The 12,821-nt window shown below is 39.1% G+C and overlaps 1 protein-coding gene across 9 annotated transcripts in view; it reads right to left on the reverse strand.

Moving 5' to 3' along the window:
• Nucleotides 1-12,821, reverse strand: part of KMT2C (lysine methyltransferase 2C) — a 190,205-nt gene that overhangs the window by 42,945 nt on the left and 134,439 nt on the right. For 7 of the 9 annotated variants that reach the window (XM_054644553.2, XM_077189555.1, XM_077189510.1 and 4 more), the window contains 5 exons: nucleotides 11,637-11,849; nucleotides 8,728-8,856; nucleotides 7,401-7,520; nucleotides 4,860-4,990; nucleotides 3,048-3,234 (listed from right to left, as the gene is read on the reverse strand). In XM_054644553.2, coding sequence (XP_054500528.2) covers nucleotides 3,048-3,234; nucleotides 4,860-4,990; nucleotides 7,401-7,520; nucleotides 8,728-8,856; nucleotides 11,637-11,849 — 780 coding nt within the window. The remainder of the gene's footprint in view (nucleotides 1-3,047; nucleotides 3,235-4,859; nucleotides 4,991-7,400; nucleotides 7,521-8,727; nucleotides 8,857-11,636; nucleotides 11,850-12,821) is intronic. The other 2 variants (XM_077189707.1, XM_077189598.1) reach the window with 1 other exon arrangement.

Below are 12,821 nucleotides of genomic sequence, written 5' to 3' on the forward strand. Positions count from 1 at the left end.
CAACGAAATCACTTGAGTCAGCTGCTTCAGATCACAATCAATAGCTGGTTGACATCTGCTGCCAAACAAACAGCTCAATACTGCTCATTAATTTGACTCTTTTCAGAATGGAGATGAAAGCCAAGACAATGTAAAAAGGAAAATAATTTGCTTGTAATGCTGGATCTCTAAGAGAGTACAGTTCTAATGCTATCTTGTGAGCCTGATCCCTCAAATGCAGCTCTTTATTTATTTATGAAGTTCTAAAATCATAAAGATGCCTCTCCCAAGGCTGCAGCCATCCCAAGATGTTTAATAACACAGTAACATTTCTAGTCATAAAATGTCCCAGCAGCACCTGAATCAGTTCCAGAGACTGAGACAACTCCTCTCCTTTTGTCTAGGAACAATTTCTTTAGCATTCTCTGGAGACCTCACTTGAACAGATGACTTTTTTAGTACTTCCAGAAAAAATACACTGAATTTAAGCTATTTCAAACTAAAGGAAAGGTCACATTACCAGAGCCTTCACAGCACACACCTCACCAAGTGGCTTCTTTTTCATCAGGGACACATAGGTCAGGAAACTCAAGAGAGAGGCAGACAGTCCTCAGAATGCAACAGATCTAAAGCAACACCTTCAACTTCCCCCATGAACCTGTGAGCAAACCTCTGCACTCTGTTCCAGCACTGGGAAGTGATTTAAGGGTTGGTGCCATGCAGAGTGCCACATGTATAAAAACATAGCAAAGGTGACCTTTCTAACTGAAAATAAAACCAGAAACCTCTCTATCAGAAAAAAAAGCAGGGCTGGGAGCCTAAAGCTCACTTCAGTCACAGTTTCCAGAAATTAACAGTAAACAAAGGACTCCCAAACCCCTCTTCTGTCCAGCTCTGCCAATCCCCATCACCGCTGCAATCCTGGCTAGTGAAAGGTCCAGCTACCCTTAACTGAGGTGTGAGAATGAATAAATCCCAGAACATGTCCCTGAAATGCACTGTCAGCTCAGGAGCAGCCTGAACATCACTGCCCTCCCCAGCAGTGCTGGGTACCTGCTGGAAAACAGAGCAGGGTCACTGCTTTAGATGCTTAAGAGCTCTCTGGAAGATGAACAAACATATCCAACCCTTCATCCTGGGATTATCCAAGTGGGGTTTCCAAGAGAAGAACATTTTCCTTGTGGAAAAGACCTGTGCAATTAAGGAAGGACTCTGACAGGAGTCAGGAATCCTTGTGGGAAGTGGCAGTGTAGGAAAACATCCCAGCTGGTGACAACACAGTCCTGCAGCCCCCCAGTGCAGGGAACAAACAGTTCATGTTGTTCCTGCTCCACAGCCAGGTCTGTATGGCAATGATGAAAACACCACAGTGCCCTGGGACACTGCTCTCATCTGCAGCTCCTCTGCAGCTCCAGGCAGAAGGGAGTTCTGCAATTAGCCAGGGAACCTCTCACACAGGGGGATGCTATTGTGGAAATCACTGTGTCCCAGAAAGTCACAGGCAGACAGTTCCCAACTGCACTGAACTGATCAATGCTGGAAGGTGACTTCACCCACTGGTGCCCCAACTACACCAAAGAGCTCCAGCTGGACACAATTCTTCTGGCTGGAAATCTGAACAGTTGCAAGAGAACTGAGAGAGACAATTGAGTTGAGAACATTGCTATGACCAGAAAGCCTTTGAGTGTCTCACATGTCAAATGGAAAGGACAGTAGGTTATCCACTATAGCCATTACTGGTGATTTATTTATTAATAGCCACATCTTTATTATTTACTTCTGAATAAAAAGAAGATGAAACTACAAAGTTTACAACTCTGCTTTTTTATGAAGAACTTTCAGACTTTGGAAAAATAGACGATTAAATTAACATCAGCTTCATGAATTTCTAAACCCCTGTACTACCATAAGACATGAACATATTAGTGACTTCAAGCTTGCAGTTGGATAGGCCAGCAAAGACCTCTGAAGTTGAATTTCTCTGGCTTCAAAAGAAAGCCAGGGTGGAAATAAGTCATAGTGATCTTATCTTCTTGTAGTGCTGGAACTGAGGAAATACAGACCATGCAACATTTCATTTCCAGCACCCTCACCTTAAGGGAAGTTACTTTTTTGCATTCTCCATTACTCACAACTTCAACTGTAGAAGAATCAATGTTTAATTATAATACAGCCTTTTGCTTTTCATTTAGCAGATTTTCACTGAGTAACAATCACAAATAGGTGACCTTTCTTCAAATGATTCTCTGGACAGTGGGAACTGTGGTAATGTGTGCAAACAGCTATGGATGGAAAAACTTTGGGGATCAGCTGAAACACAGGCCATAAATTAATTGATATCCAAAAGAAAAAGTAGCAGTTTCTTAAAATAAAGACACCTCTAGCTAACAGCATATACTTACTACATGACAGAGAAAAAATAATTTCAAGTAGACAGTAAGGTTTTAATTGCTCTTTTGTGTGAGGCTGCTTTTCAGCAGCACTTTACAACCCTCTGGCTATTTGCAAAACTCTCAGCAGAACCTTCAGTTAGATTCTGCAACAGCAGAAGCAAAAGATTGCCTAGGGGCTACAAACTGTACCTGGAAAGGGCACTCATGTTCAGAAAGGACATGGTGAAAGAAAAATTCCAAGGGACTGGCAACCTAAAATAATCTAGAACAGTAAAGATGGATGATATTCATCCAACTAGTATGCACTAAACTACTAAAAATATCTTTTAATGAGAGTATCTATGTTTTCTTCTATAATGAACTGTATGCTTTTTCCTACACAGAGTTCATTTTCATGGATTTTATAGCCATGGATATTATAGTCAAGATGTTGCAGATTTGCCTTAAGTGCCAATTGTTGTGTCATCCACTGCTCTTTCTGAAACAGCTGGAGCCCTTGAGAAGAATATCACTAAATATCAGTGTTAGTTAACCTCACAAGGACAGTTCATACACAGAATGCTGAAAAACACAGCAGATAAACTGTGGGAGGAAAGAAGAAAATAGAGTGGAAAAGGCCCAGTCATCACAATAAAATCAAACTACTGAGTTATCACTAAGTTCAGGTTTGTATACCTTGGGCTCCCAGTTTTGCCTGAGCTGGAGTGGAGGTGGAGCTAAGAAGGGGGTCAGATGAAGGATCCAGGAAATTGGTGGCCAAGTTTGTTTTACATGAAAGTGGAAGTGACTCTTCAGGTAAATTATCCAGGCTCATCTTGTTCTGTCTACTGGTATCCAGTAAGTCTTTCCCAAAAAAAGCTTCCTGCAAAGAAGACAAAATGATTTAATGTAGGAAGAACACTGTATTGACTGAAAAATTTGAGTAAATGACAAAGTTAAAATTAAAAGCCAAGGATTACTAAGAATATAAAAGCACAGTCTCAGACTCACAAACATTCCAGTATGGCCATATCTATTCCAGGTTGTGAGGAGTGCTACAGGGGCTACATCTTACCTGAGGAAGCTACATGACCAAAGTTTTAGGATTAAATTCATGCCTTAAAAGTATACAGAAAAACTTAGTCTTCTTACACATATGTAGCACAGAGAGCATACCAATACAGTGTTATTGTCTGTCACAATTTGTTTATTATTTAAAATATTTCTCCTTGCACAAAAAGGAGAGCTGAAGAAGGGGCACATTACTGGGCAACTTGATGTAGAACTGTGGTTCCATTCTGAGAATCACCATACACTGCATTTCACAAAATCATCCTCATGTCTAACTGCAATAACAAAACACCTGAAGATGTTTAACTTACATTATAAAAGTGGCTTTTAAAATATTATGTAACAGCTATCACTCACCTAAGCCTGAATACTCAGGCTTTATTCATTGCCAACCTTTATTCATTATATAACAAGTTGGGACATGTTCCCATGTTGTCTTTAAAATCTTGATTTAGGATACAGTTCTAAAAATAAATCTAAATATAGATTTTTCAGTAGCGATTATTGTAATACCAACAAAGAATCTAAGAAATATTCTAGGTATTAAAGGAGTAAAACATGCATTAAAAATATTTGTCCTCATTAGTCCAAAGGAAATATTGTTTAAGTACTTTCTTTCCAAGTCACTTCCCCACTTATGAAATACTATCTTTTAAAGAGAAAATGTTCTGCCTCTCTGGTAATTTTTTGCTTTAAATCCAAATACAGTTCATGCCATGAAGTCTGGTGAACATCTACAAGACAATGAAAGTTAAAACTTTGGCAAGTTCCCTTCACTATGAAGAAGGGGGCTGAGAAGAAGAATAAGCCAAGTAAGTTATATATATATATATATATATATATACACACACACACATATATATACCAGCCAGTTTATAACCTGATTAATGGAAGGAAAGTTGCTTAATCACCATTAATATCCTGGTTATTATCCATAACTGCTGCCTCTTACCTGCCAGGGACACCATAAAATTAATGGAAGGGAAGAGCAGACACTATTGAGGTAGGGAGATGCAGGGCATATAAATCCATAAAACTGTAGGAAACAAGTTTCCCTTATCAAACCATGTTCTACAATCCTCAAGAAGCAAAATGAGAAGCTGAGGAAGTGGCCTGATCAGGCTAAGACATTCTACAGGGCTGAATGTGGAAACATCATGTGGCAGCCAAAGAATGATTTTTCCACCCCATCTCATCTCAGAACAAGGAGAGATTCAAATACATTGAGAAGGATTCTCCAGAATCCTGGAGATTTAACATAATATACACTTTCCTGTACAAGCTCATGAATGTTTTTTACAGAAAACCCATTTCATTTAAATCATCATTTTGGAATCAGAAAAGAAACAGTACTGGTTTAAATGAACTATGAAACAACACATGAAGAGTAGGCTTTTAAACAGATTTATAACACAAGGAGCAGACCACCAACTTTACCTGCAAGTAGGCAGGAAAGGTTTCTTCGAGTTTATTTTTCTTTTTCCTGTAACGCTTTTTGATTTTCTCAGTACTTTCAGAAGCTGGGGTAGACTCCTCAACTGGAGTGTCTGGCAGCTGCTCTGTCCAACCTACAAAGGAACATCAGGGCACAAGTAAATAAACCACTCAGTATTTTGCTCTAAATGTACAGTGGCAGCACATCTGGCCACCTCTGGCTGTGTGGGTTACTGCACATCCCTCCAGATGCATTCCAAAGTGGCTTTTATCCAGCTGTGAACTGCCCTGGCCACCCAGGCTCTGGCAGCAGGAAATGCCAGATGTGGCACCAGCCACAGCACTGCTGTACCTCCCAGGGACACACAGACCTTTCACTTCTGCAGGCAACCTAAGAATTTGCCAATTTGACAGAAATTATAGGTGCTGTTCAACCAGGTATTTAAAAAGACAATTCCACTGAAGAAGTACCTCCAGTGTCATCAATGCTGAGTTACACATTAACCACCTTTCATTTCATACACTATTTTTTCTCAAATTAGAAGCAAAAACCTAATTTTTTTAAAAATCTGAGAAAGAACTATCATATCAATAATGAACAGCCTAGAAAAAGAAATCTATAAAGAAGCCCTTCAAGAAAAATTACACATTTATTCAGCTGTCATATTTCAAAGTGGCACTGCTTTTTCTAATAAACACAAAAGCACACAGTGCTCATCAATCATTCAGTATTTTATTACAACAGAGCAAGAAAAACACTGCAGGTAATGCAGAACTTTTCAAGTTCTGCTACTTCTGTCTTGGCAAAGCAAATTACATGAAGTTAAGGACTCTGGCAAGTTATTTAAGAAACTGAATTATCATGGTAATAAAATCAGCTTTGCTTTGTACTGCAGTGATCTCCTGTAGGATATCCAGAGGACCATGAGTGGAATGAGGTTCACCAGCACTGACCTCTGCACTGACTGAGAGAGAAACTTTATAGAGAAAAGGAGTGGATGCCACAAGGGTGCAAAAAATCCTGGTAAAGCTGAATGAGAACTGGCCACTGAGAAGGAGGCTCTTGGCAAGCTATCATTTGTATTTTTCTCAACTAGCAATTGTGCCTGAGCACAAAAAGAAACTCCAACTTTCAACTGAAGAATACTTGCTTAAGAATACTCCTTTTTAACAATATGCATTGTAGTGTTACCCAGAATGGGGAATTAGCTTTTTAGCCAATTTTTAAAAAAAGTTTTACTTAAAGGAGCTGACCCATATGCAAATGAAAAGATCTAGCACAGATTTTCAGCACAACCTGAAATAAGGCAGTATGCTACACTGAAATACTATTTACAAAGCAGAAACACAGCTGTAACACTAATATTGAAGAGAAAGCAAACACTACATCAAGATTGGGAACTTAATCAGAATCTCTGGCTGCACTGATAAAAGCAATGTTTATTGGCTTTATGAAGTAGTTCTACAAATGCAAGCACAGCCAACACTTGAATGTTAGACTTCAATAACACTGCCTCAATCCTGTAGCAAAGATCCAGTCTCCACCACGTTGTACAAATCTACAGCAAGAGACTGATCTGGCTCTACAAAAGGTAAAAAACCCAATATCTAAACAGAAAGGAGAGAGTGACAGGAGAAATCTCAGGCCAGGGTCTTTAACTGGGGTGGTATCAGCCATCCTTCAGAAGCAGCTGCCTCCTTCTACTGACTTACCAGGAACAGGCACTGAACGAAACACATTCCACATCTCCCCTGAATGATACCTCAACATCCCCTAGATTAGTGTGAGCAACTTCAGATGGATGGAATAATTTAGTCTAATCACACACAGCAAGAAAGAGAAAAAGGCCCATGAATAAAATCTAATTTCTTGTTAGGTGCCCAATCTACTGAGAACTGCAGTGTCAGAGGCATGAAAATGGCTCTGCCATGGGAACAGGCACCCAACAAAGTCAAGGATTCCTCAGCCCTGGAAAAGGCAACACTGATGGGGAAATATGATATACAACTAGAAAATATTTCTAGAATGAATGATTTTTAAAAATAATCTTTCATAACATTAAACACGAGGACAGCTTATCAATCTCTCAGATATCTGATATCTGGCTTAAAATAAAAAGGAATGATTTCTTCATACAACAGTAACATATCACTAAACTCTCTAATAAAGGATTTCCTAGAGCATGAACAGATTTATAAAAATTGATTAGACACACTCATGGAATATGAAACACTGCTGAGTATTAAAATTGATGGTCCAGAAGACACCTCTGGACCAGGGCTACATCTGGAGAAAGAGGATTGCTCTAATTCTAACATAATAATAATAGTAATAATAATTATATTTATCTCCTACAGCTGCCTGCAATTCATTATTTCAGTTTCTTTGTACATCATGGGCTCTGTTGAAATTATAGCTCTGCAGGAATGGGTATTTTCAGTGGAATTCATAAAGCCATCATGACAAACATACATGTTGATGAGCTGTACTGCTTTTACTGCATTAAGCATGAACAAACAGTTAACACCAAATTCTGCACTTACCTTCATCTCTGCCAGGCAACTGTTCAGAAACAGATCCAGAAGAATCTTTCCTGGACAGAGATCTTTTTGTCTTCCCCTGCCCCGTACGACTTCTCTGACGTACCATAAATCCACCAATACCTGAACAAGGAAGTGTAAATTCAATGGATTGAATAAAAACTGTGTTTCATAGTACAAATGAGAGCCAAGATTACTCTGCAGGTCAAGCAGACTGCTGCATCTAGATGTCTAGGAATGAATCTGAGATACTTGATGAGTTTTCATTTCGAATTTTACGAGACATTTCTGAATTTTTATGTCTCACTGGGTACACATGTAATGAAAAATGATCAGAATTTCAGGACTGTAGAACATCCACAAGAAGTTCAAATCACCAAACCTGGCAACATTCAGGTGTTGGTTTTCCCCTCCCTTGGGGCAAACTGAGGAGTTGCTGGAATTAGCTGTCAATCTACCAAATGAAACCTATTAAAGAACCTCAAAGGACCACAAAAAATCCTCTGCAAATAGCTCTAGAGAGCCCACCTCTCCAAATGATGCCACCAGAGAAGGACATACCCCAAATAAAAAGATAATTAATCAACATCATAGTGGCCTGGAACTCCTGAATCCTTCATTAGAGACTGACTGCAGAGTTCCTGATCTTTGCAGTTGGTGTGTATGTATATAAATGTATCAGATACAGATCTGTTTCATTTTCCAGGGGAATTGTTGGCTGCAGAAAACTAATGGACAAGTAATGGATGTATTCTACGTGGATACAGCTCAACTGTTTGTGCACCCAAGACAGACAGTTAATTAATTCAGTCAGGATAATTAAAAGTCAACTGCACAAAGAAATTAAAATAAATGAATTCATCCAGTAAATGAATTCATTAAAATTCACCTGTCAGAAGTAATCTGCAAATACCTGGTAAACTACTCTTTTAAAATGTTTCAGAAAACACATAAAGTAACTGGAAAAAGTTGTCTGAAGTTCAGATATTTCCATAAATATACACATAGAATAAACTCTCCTTCAACAATTATAGAAATACAGCACAATTTCCTATCAAGTTAAGAATCAATAAGGCACAGATCTGAACTACTACAAGTAATTGAGAAGCACACTAAGAACAAGAGCACTGCTGACCAGCAACCTTTGGAAAAGTGTTTTGGCAAAGAAGATAAAAGAAAACTTTAAACAGAATAGGGGAAAAAAATCTACAGTCAACAATAAGCAGTAGAATACTTCAGAATTGCATAGTGTTTTCTAATTTTTTTTTTTGTAATTATACAGAAAAAAATGAGCAATGGACACACAATGATCTAAGTTACTTTATCCTACCAGGTCTGTATGGTTTTCGCTTCCTTTTTTTAATCCCATCAGCTCCTTCAGCCACTTTGGCATCATCATCCACAGCTTCCCGTTCTGGGCTGGAATCTGATTTTCCATCACAATCCATAAGGTCACCTTCTGCAGGAAAGAAGCAATGGTAACTTTAACTGGAAAAGCCAAAGGAAATTATTTTTTACAAATTTTCCACATCTGACTGTTTCATGAGAAACTGGCTGAGAATGACAGATTTTTCAAAAGGGTGACAGATAATCATAATCCCTGGACATTTTTGGGATGGGACATTTTGGGATAGGACATTTTGGGATAGGACATTTCCTATCTATACACACATTTCCTATTAGATGATGTTTAGACAAAACCAGCAAATCAATGCTGTAATTAGTGTACGTAAATCAGAGAAAGTTTTTGGTACCTCCTTTGGAGAGGCTTGTTCTAAGTGTCTGACAATCTCTAACTAATACATCAAGGAACATGGATCCAATTTACCAATAGATACTTCCTTTTCTTCACTGTCCTCCTCAGTTTTCTTTGACAGGACTTTTTTTTTATTGAGAAGACACTCAAAAACTGCAGCCTGCACTTGGAAGGTAAAGTGTAATGACTTCTAGTGTAGCGGGCTCATGACTTGAAGCTGGGTGACTGACTGAAAGCAGACTGATCTATGAAGAGGAATTTGATTTATATAATACAAAATTCAGCCCAAAGGAATTACTCAGCCTTGAAGATGAAGACTATAATTCAAAGTTAGAGTTTATATTCTGTAGGAAAGCAGGGGAGAAACAGATGTAAAGTATGTTGACATTAAAAAGCCTTTGGTGTTGAAGAGAGAGGGAACGAATTCTTCTTGATATCCCCAAAAAGACCTTGCATCTTCATTTTATCATAAACCTTCTGAAATGTTAAACATGCTCTCACCCCTGAAAAGATACTGGAATTCTCATGTTCTGCTTTGGATACAGGTGTATAATTCTAGATGGAGTAAAACCCCATGCAATTTTAAGAGGGAGAAATACTGTTATAACAGAGCTGGACTCTTTCACCCTACTTTTGCTGTAGCAGAACTGCAACCCTCACTCTTCCAGAGCCTAGGTCATGGCCCAGACTTTCCAGCTGATCAAGACCTCACTGAGTTCTACCAACAAGGCCAGAGGATGGCAAAGGCCACCAAGCTGAAGCTCCCAAAGCAAGCTCAACTTTCAAGTGGACTCTAAAATGTAGAAGACCCAATGAAATCTGAACCTGATGCAAGCCTACAGACAAGATGGTAACGAAATTCCATGAGCTCACTTTTCCCAGATCAAGCCTCCTTTTTTCCACCTGGAACATCAGTAGTCAAAATAAGGGTCTTTTCCTTTTCTCTGGTGTTACTACACTGTGTTACTCCAATCAAAGCCATGGCACAGCTTTATTCATGCTGATGCTCATACAAAAATTCCAGATGTTTGGAGATAGACACTGATCCCTCATCTCCAGAGTAGAGCCCTACACACCCAGAGGTTCACAGAAATCCAACCTATCTCCCATGTACTCACTGTGCTGTTACCATCACACACATCAATGTGCTTTATCTCTCAAAAAGGCAACAAAAGGTGAACAGAACTGAAATTGAAGTTGTGGATGCTCTGGCTCTCCCTTTCATACCCTGGTATCACACCTATATATCCTGTTATCTATTTGTAAAGACCTACCACTTATAGAAGCCAACAAGCAGATAAGGAAGTCAGAAAAAGTCACATAGAAAACAGGCACACATTTTGAAAAATAAAGATTATTAACCACTGAAAGAGAACAAGGGAAGTGACTAGCTGCCTCCAAATTCAAAAGCATTTTTTGCTGTCAAAAATCCAATTGATGGAGAATATGAAAATACGAGATGAAATTTCAGAGTCCATGTAATGCTAGGATGATGTACCAAACCCTGTGAATACTGAAAGACATGAAAGAAAAACAAACTGTTTAAAAGGTTATAAAGAAATAAAAGGAAGCTATTTTTAGTAAAGAATAGTTCTAGTCAACAACAGAAGGTAAGAAAGTGCTCATTAAACAACAGGAACAATACTTCTATCAATAAGCTAACACTGAAACTTCACTGATGGCTGAACTACCCAGCTTCTTATGACATTTAACCTGATTAACAAGGCAGTGCTGCAGTAACAGAATTGTGGGGAGGTGGGGGTGCCTGTGTGTCTCATTTCCTCTCCAGAGACACGTACATGACCAAGGCAATGACTTTCTCACCTGCCACTGGAAGGAGCCTTGTCCCAGGCCATGGATTAACACCTACTGTGCCATCACCCTCCTGAGCATGAATAGGCAGACCATGGCATGGACAATAGTGCTGCACCATGCAAGTGTTAGCCCAGATCACTGACTCTTGCCTTACTTCTTTCAGAAAAGAGAAATACTCTCAGCAAAGAACTACTCCACTTTTCCACTTGATTTTAGCCCAGATCACTGACTTTCCTTTCAGAAAAGAGAAATACTCTCAGCAAAGAACTACTCCACTTTCCCACTTGATTTTAGTACCAGCCTCTCAGTGATACAGATGTTGCTTTGCTGAGCCAAGACTTTCAGTTTGCAGTGAATTTGAGTACACCTATACTCTGTCAGTGTGCAATGTTTTCCATAGGTAACCCAAAGATTAGACAAAAAATCATCTGCTATTTCCAGTGCTGGCAGCCCTAGAAAGGTGAGTTTCCTACAGGATGGATGACCCATAAACAGAACAACAAGGAAAATTCCTGAAATGGACAACAATGAGCTGTGACTACTGTTCATAAAACATTCTGTACAGAACACAGGAGTATCAGTGTAATAAAAACTCCCAGGGATATTTGCAATACACACAGGTACTGCAACACTCCAAGCTACAAGACATGCCAAAAGTAGACTGCTACCTCTACTGTCATCCATCTCCCCATCTCTTGAGTGCTCTGACTGGGCATCTGGGGGTGTCTGAAGCACAGCCACACTGTTCTGATTTATAATCTTCAGTTTAAGCTTTGGTTTCGTCCGTTTTCTTCTCGGTACTGTAACAGTGAGGCTCTGTAACTGAGACATGCCGGATTCTGTCAAGCAGACTCCATCCTGGGTGTATGTCTTCGGTGGGTCTATAAAAGTTGAATGAATCATAACAGCAATATAAAACTCTTTTAATTTACAAGTCTTTGATTTTTTAGGAATAGCACTTACAAGAGTTAATAATCCACAAGTATGGAGCTGACCCATGAGTGAAGAAATTGGAATAAATAAACCAGAGATATCAGACACTGTCTTACATATTACAATTACAGCTTTATGATTTAGAGTCTGATGTCAAATCCAGCAATAATCCATTACATTGCTATGACACAACTTATATCAAGGACTCATTAGAAAGAACAATTTGATTATGGAAATTGGTGCCTTGCAGGGTATTTCTGTATTACTGGCACCCACAGAAAACTGTGCAAGTCATACTTTGGGTCCTTGATGATTGTCAGCCAAGGCCCCCATCCAGCCCTCAGCACTTTACCTTCATCTTATTAATAACCTTAAATCTCCAAGAACTCCTGGTAACTCAGAGAAGTTATCAGCCCTATTTCATAGGCAGACAAAAAACCCAAGTTGTATCAAGTGAGCTGCTCAAGATCAAAAAGGAAATTGTGGGTAGAACCCAAGTCTCCCAAGACCTGCAAGACTGCTTCCTCCTCAAGCTGTTAAATGACAACTGAGTCCACTGATAAACTCTAATATTCTTTAATTCACCATGCAGAAAGGCCCTGTCACCTGTGTTGAGGCCCTGCAAGTGGAAGCTTGGGAACTTTCAGGGAATTGGCAAATAATGAAGAGGCTGCAATGATGCTTCAGCTCTCTGGAGCCAATTAAATCATGATTTGGTAATACAACTTTTGAAAACAGACAAATATAATAACATTTGTTCCATTTAACCAAAAACATTTCCTCATGTAACATCTGACAATACAACTGGTTCTGAACAAATTCTTCCCACTTGACTGCCTTCTTACACTGAACCTGAAAGGTGTATGTTTCAAAAAATCTCACACTCTTTTTCAAATTGAATATTTGAGGGGAGAACCTTC

Source organism: Agelaius phoeniceus, chromosome 1 (genome assembly GCF_051311805.1).
Source record: "Agelaius phoeniceus isolate bAgePho1 chromosome 1, bAgePho1.hap1, whole genome shotgun sequence".
NCBI lineage: Eukaryota > Metazoa > Chordata > Aves > Passeriformes > Icteridae > Agelaius > Agelaius phoeniceus.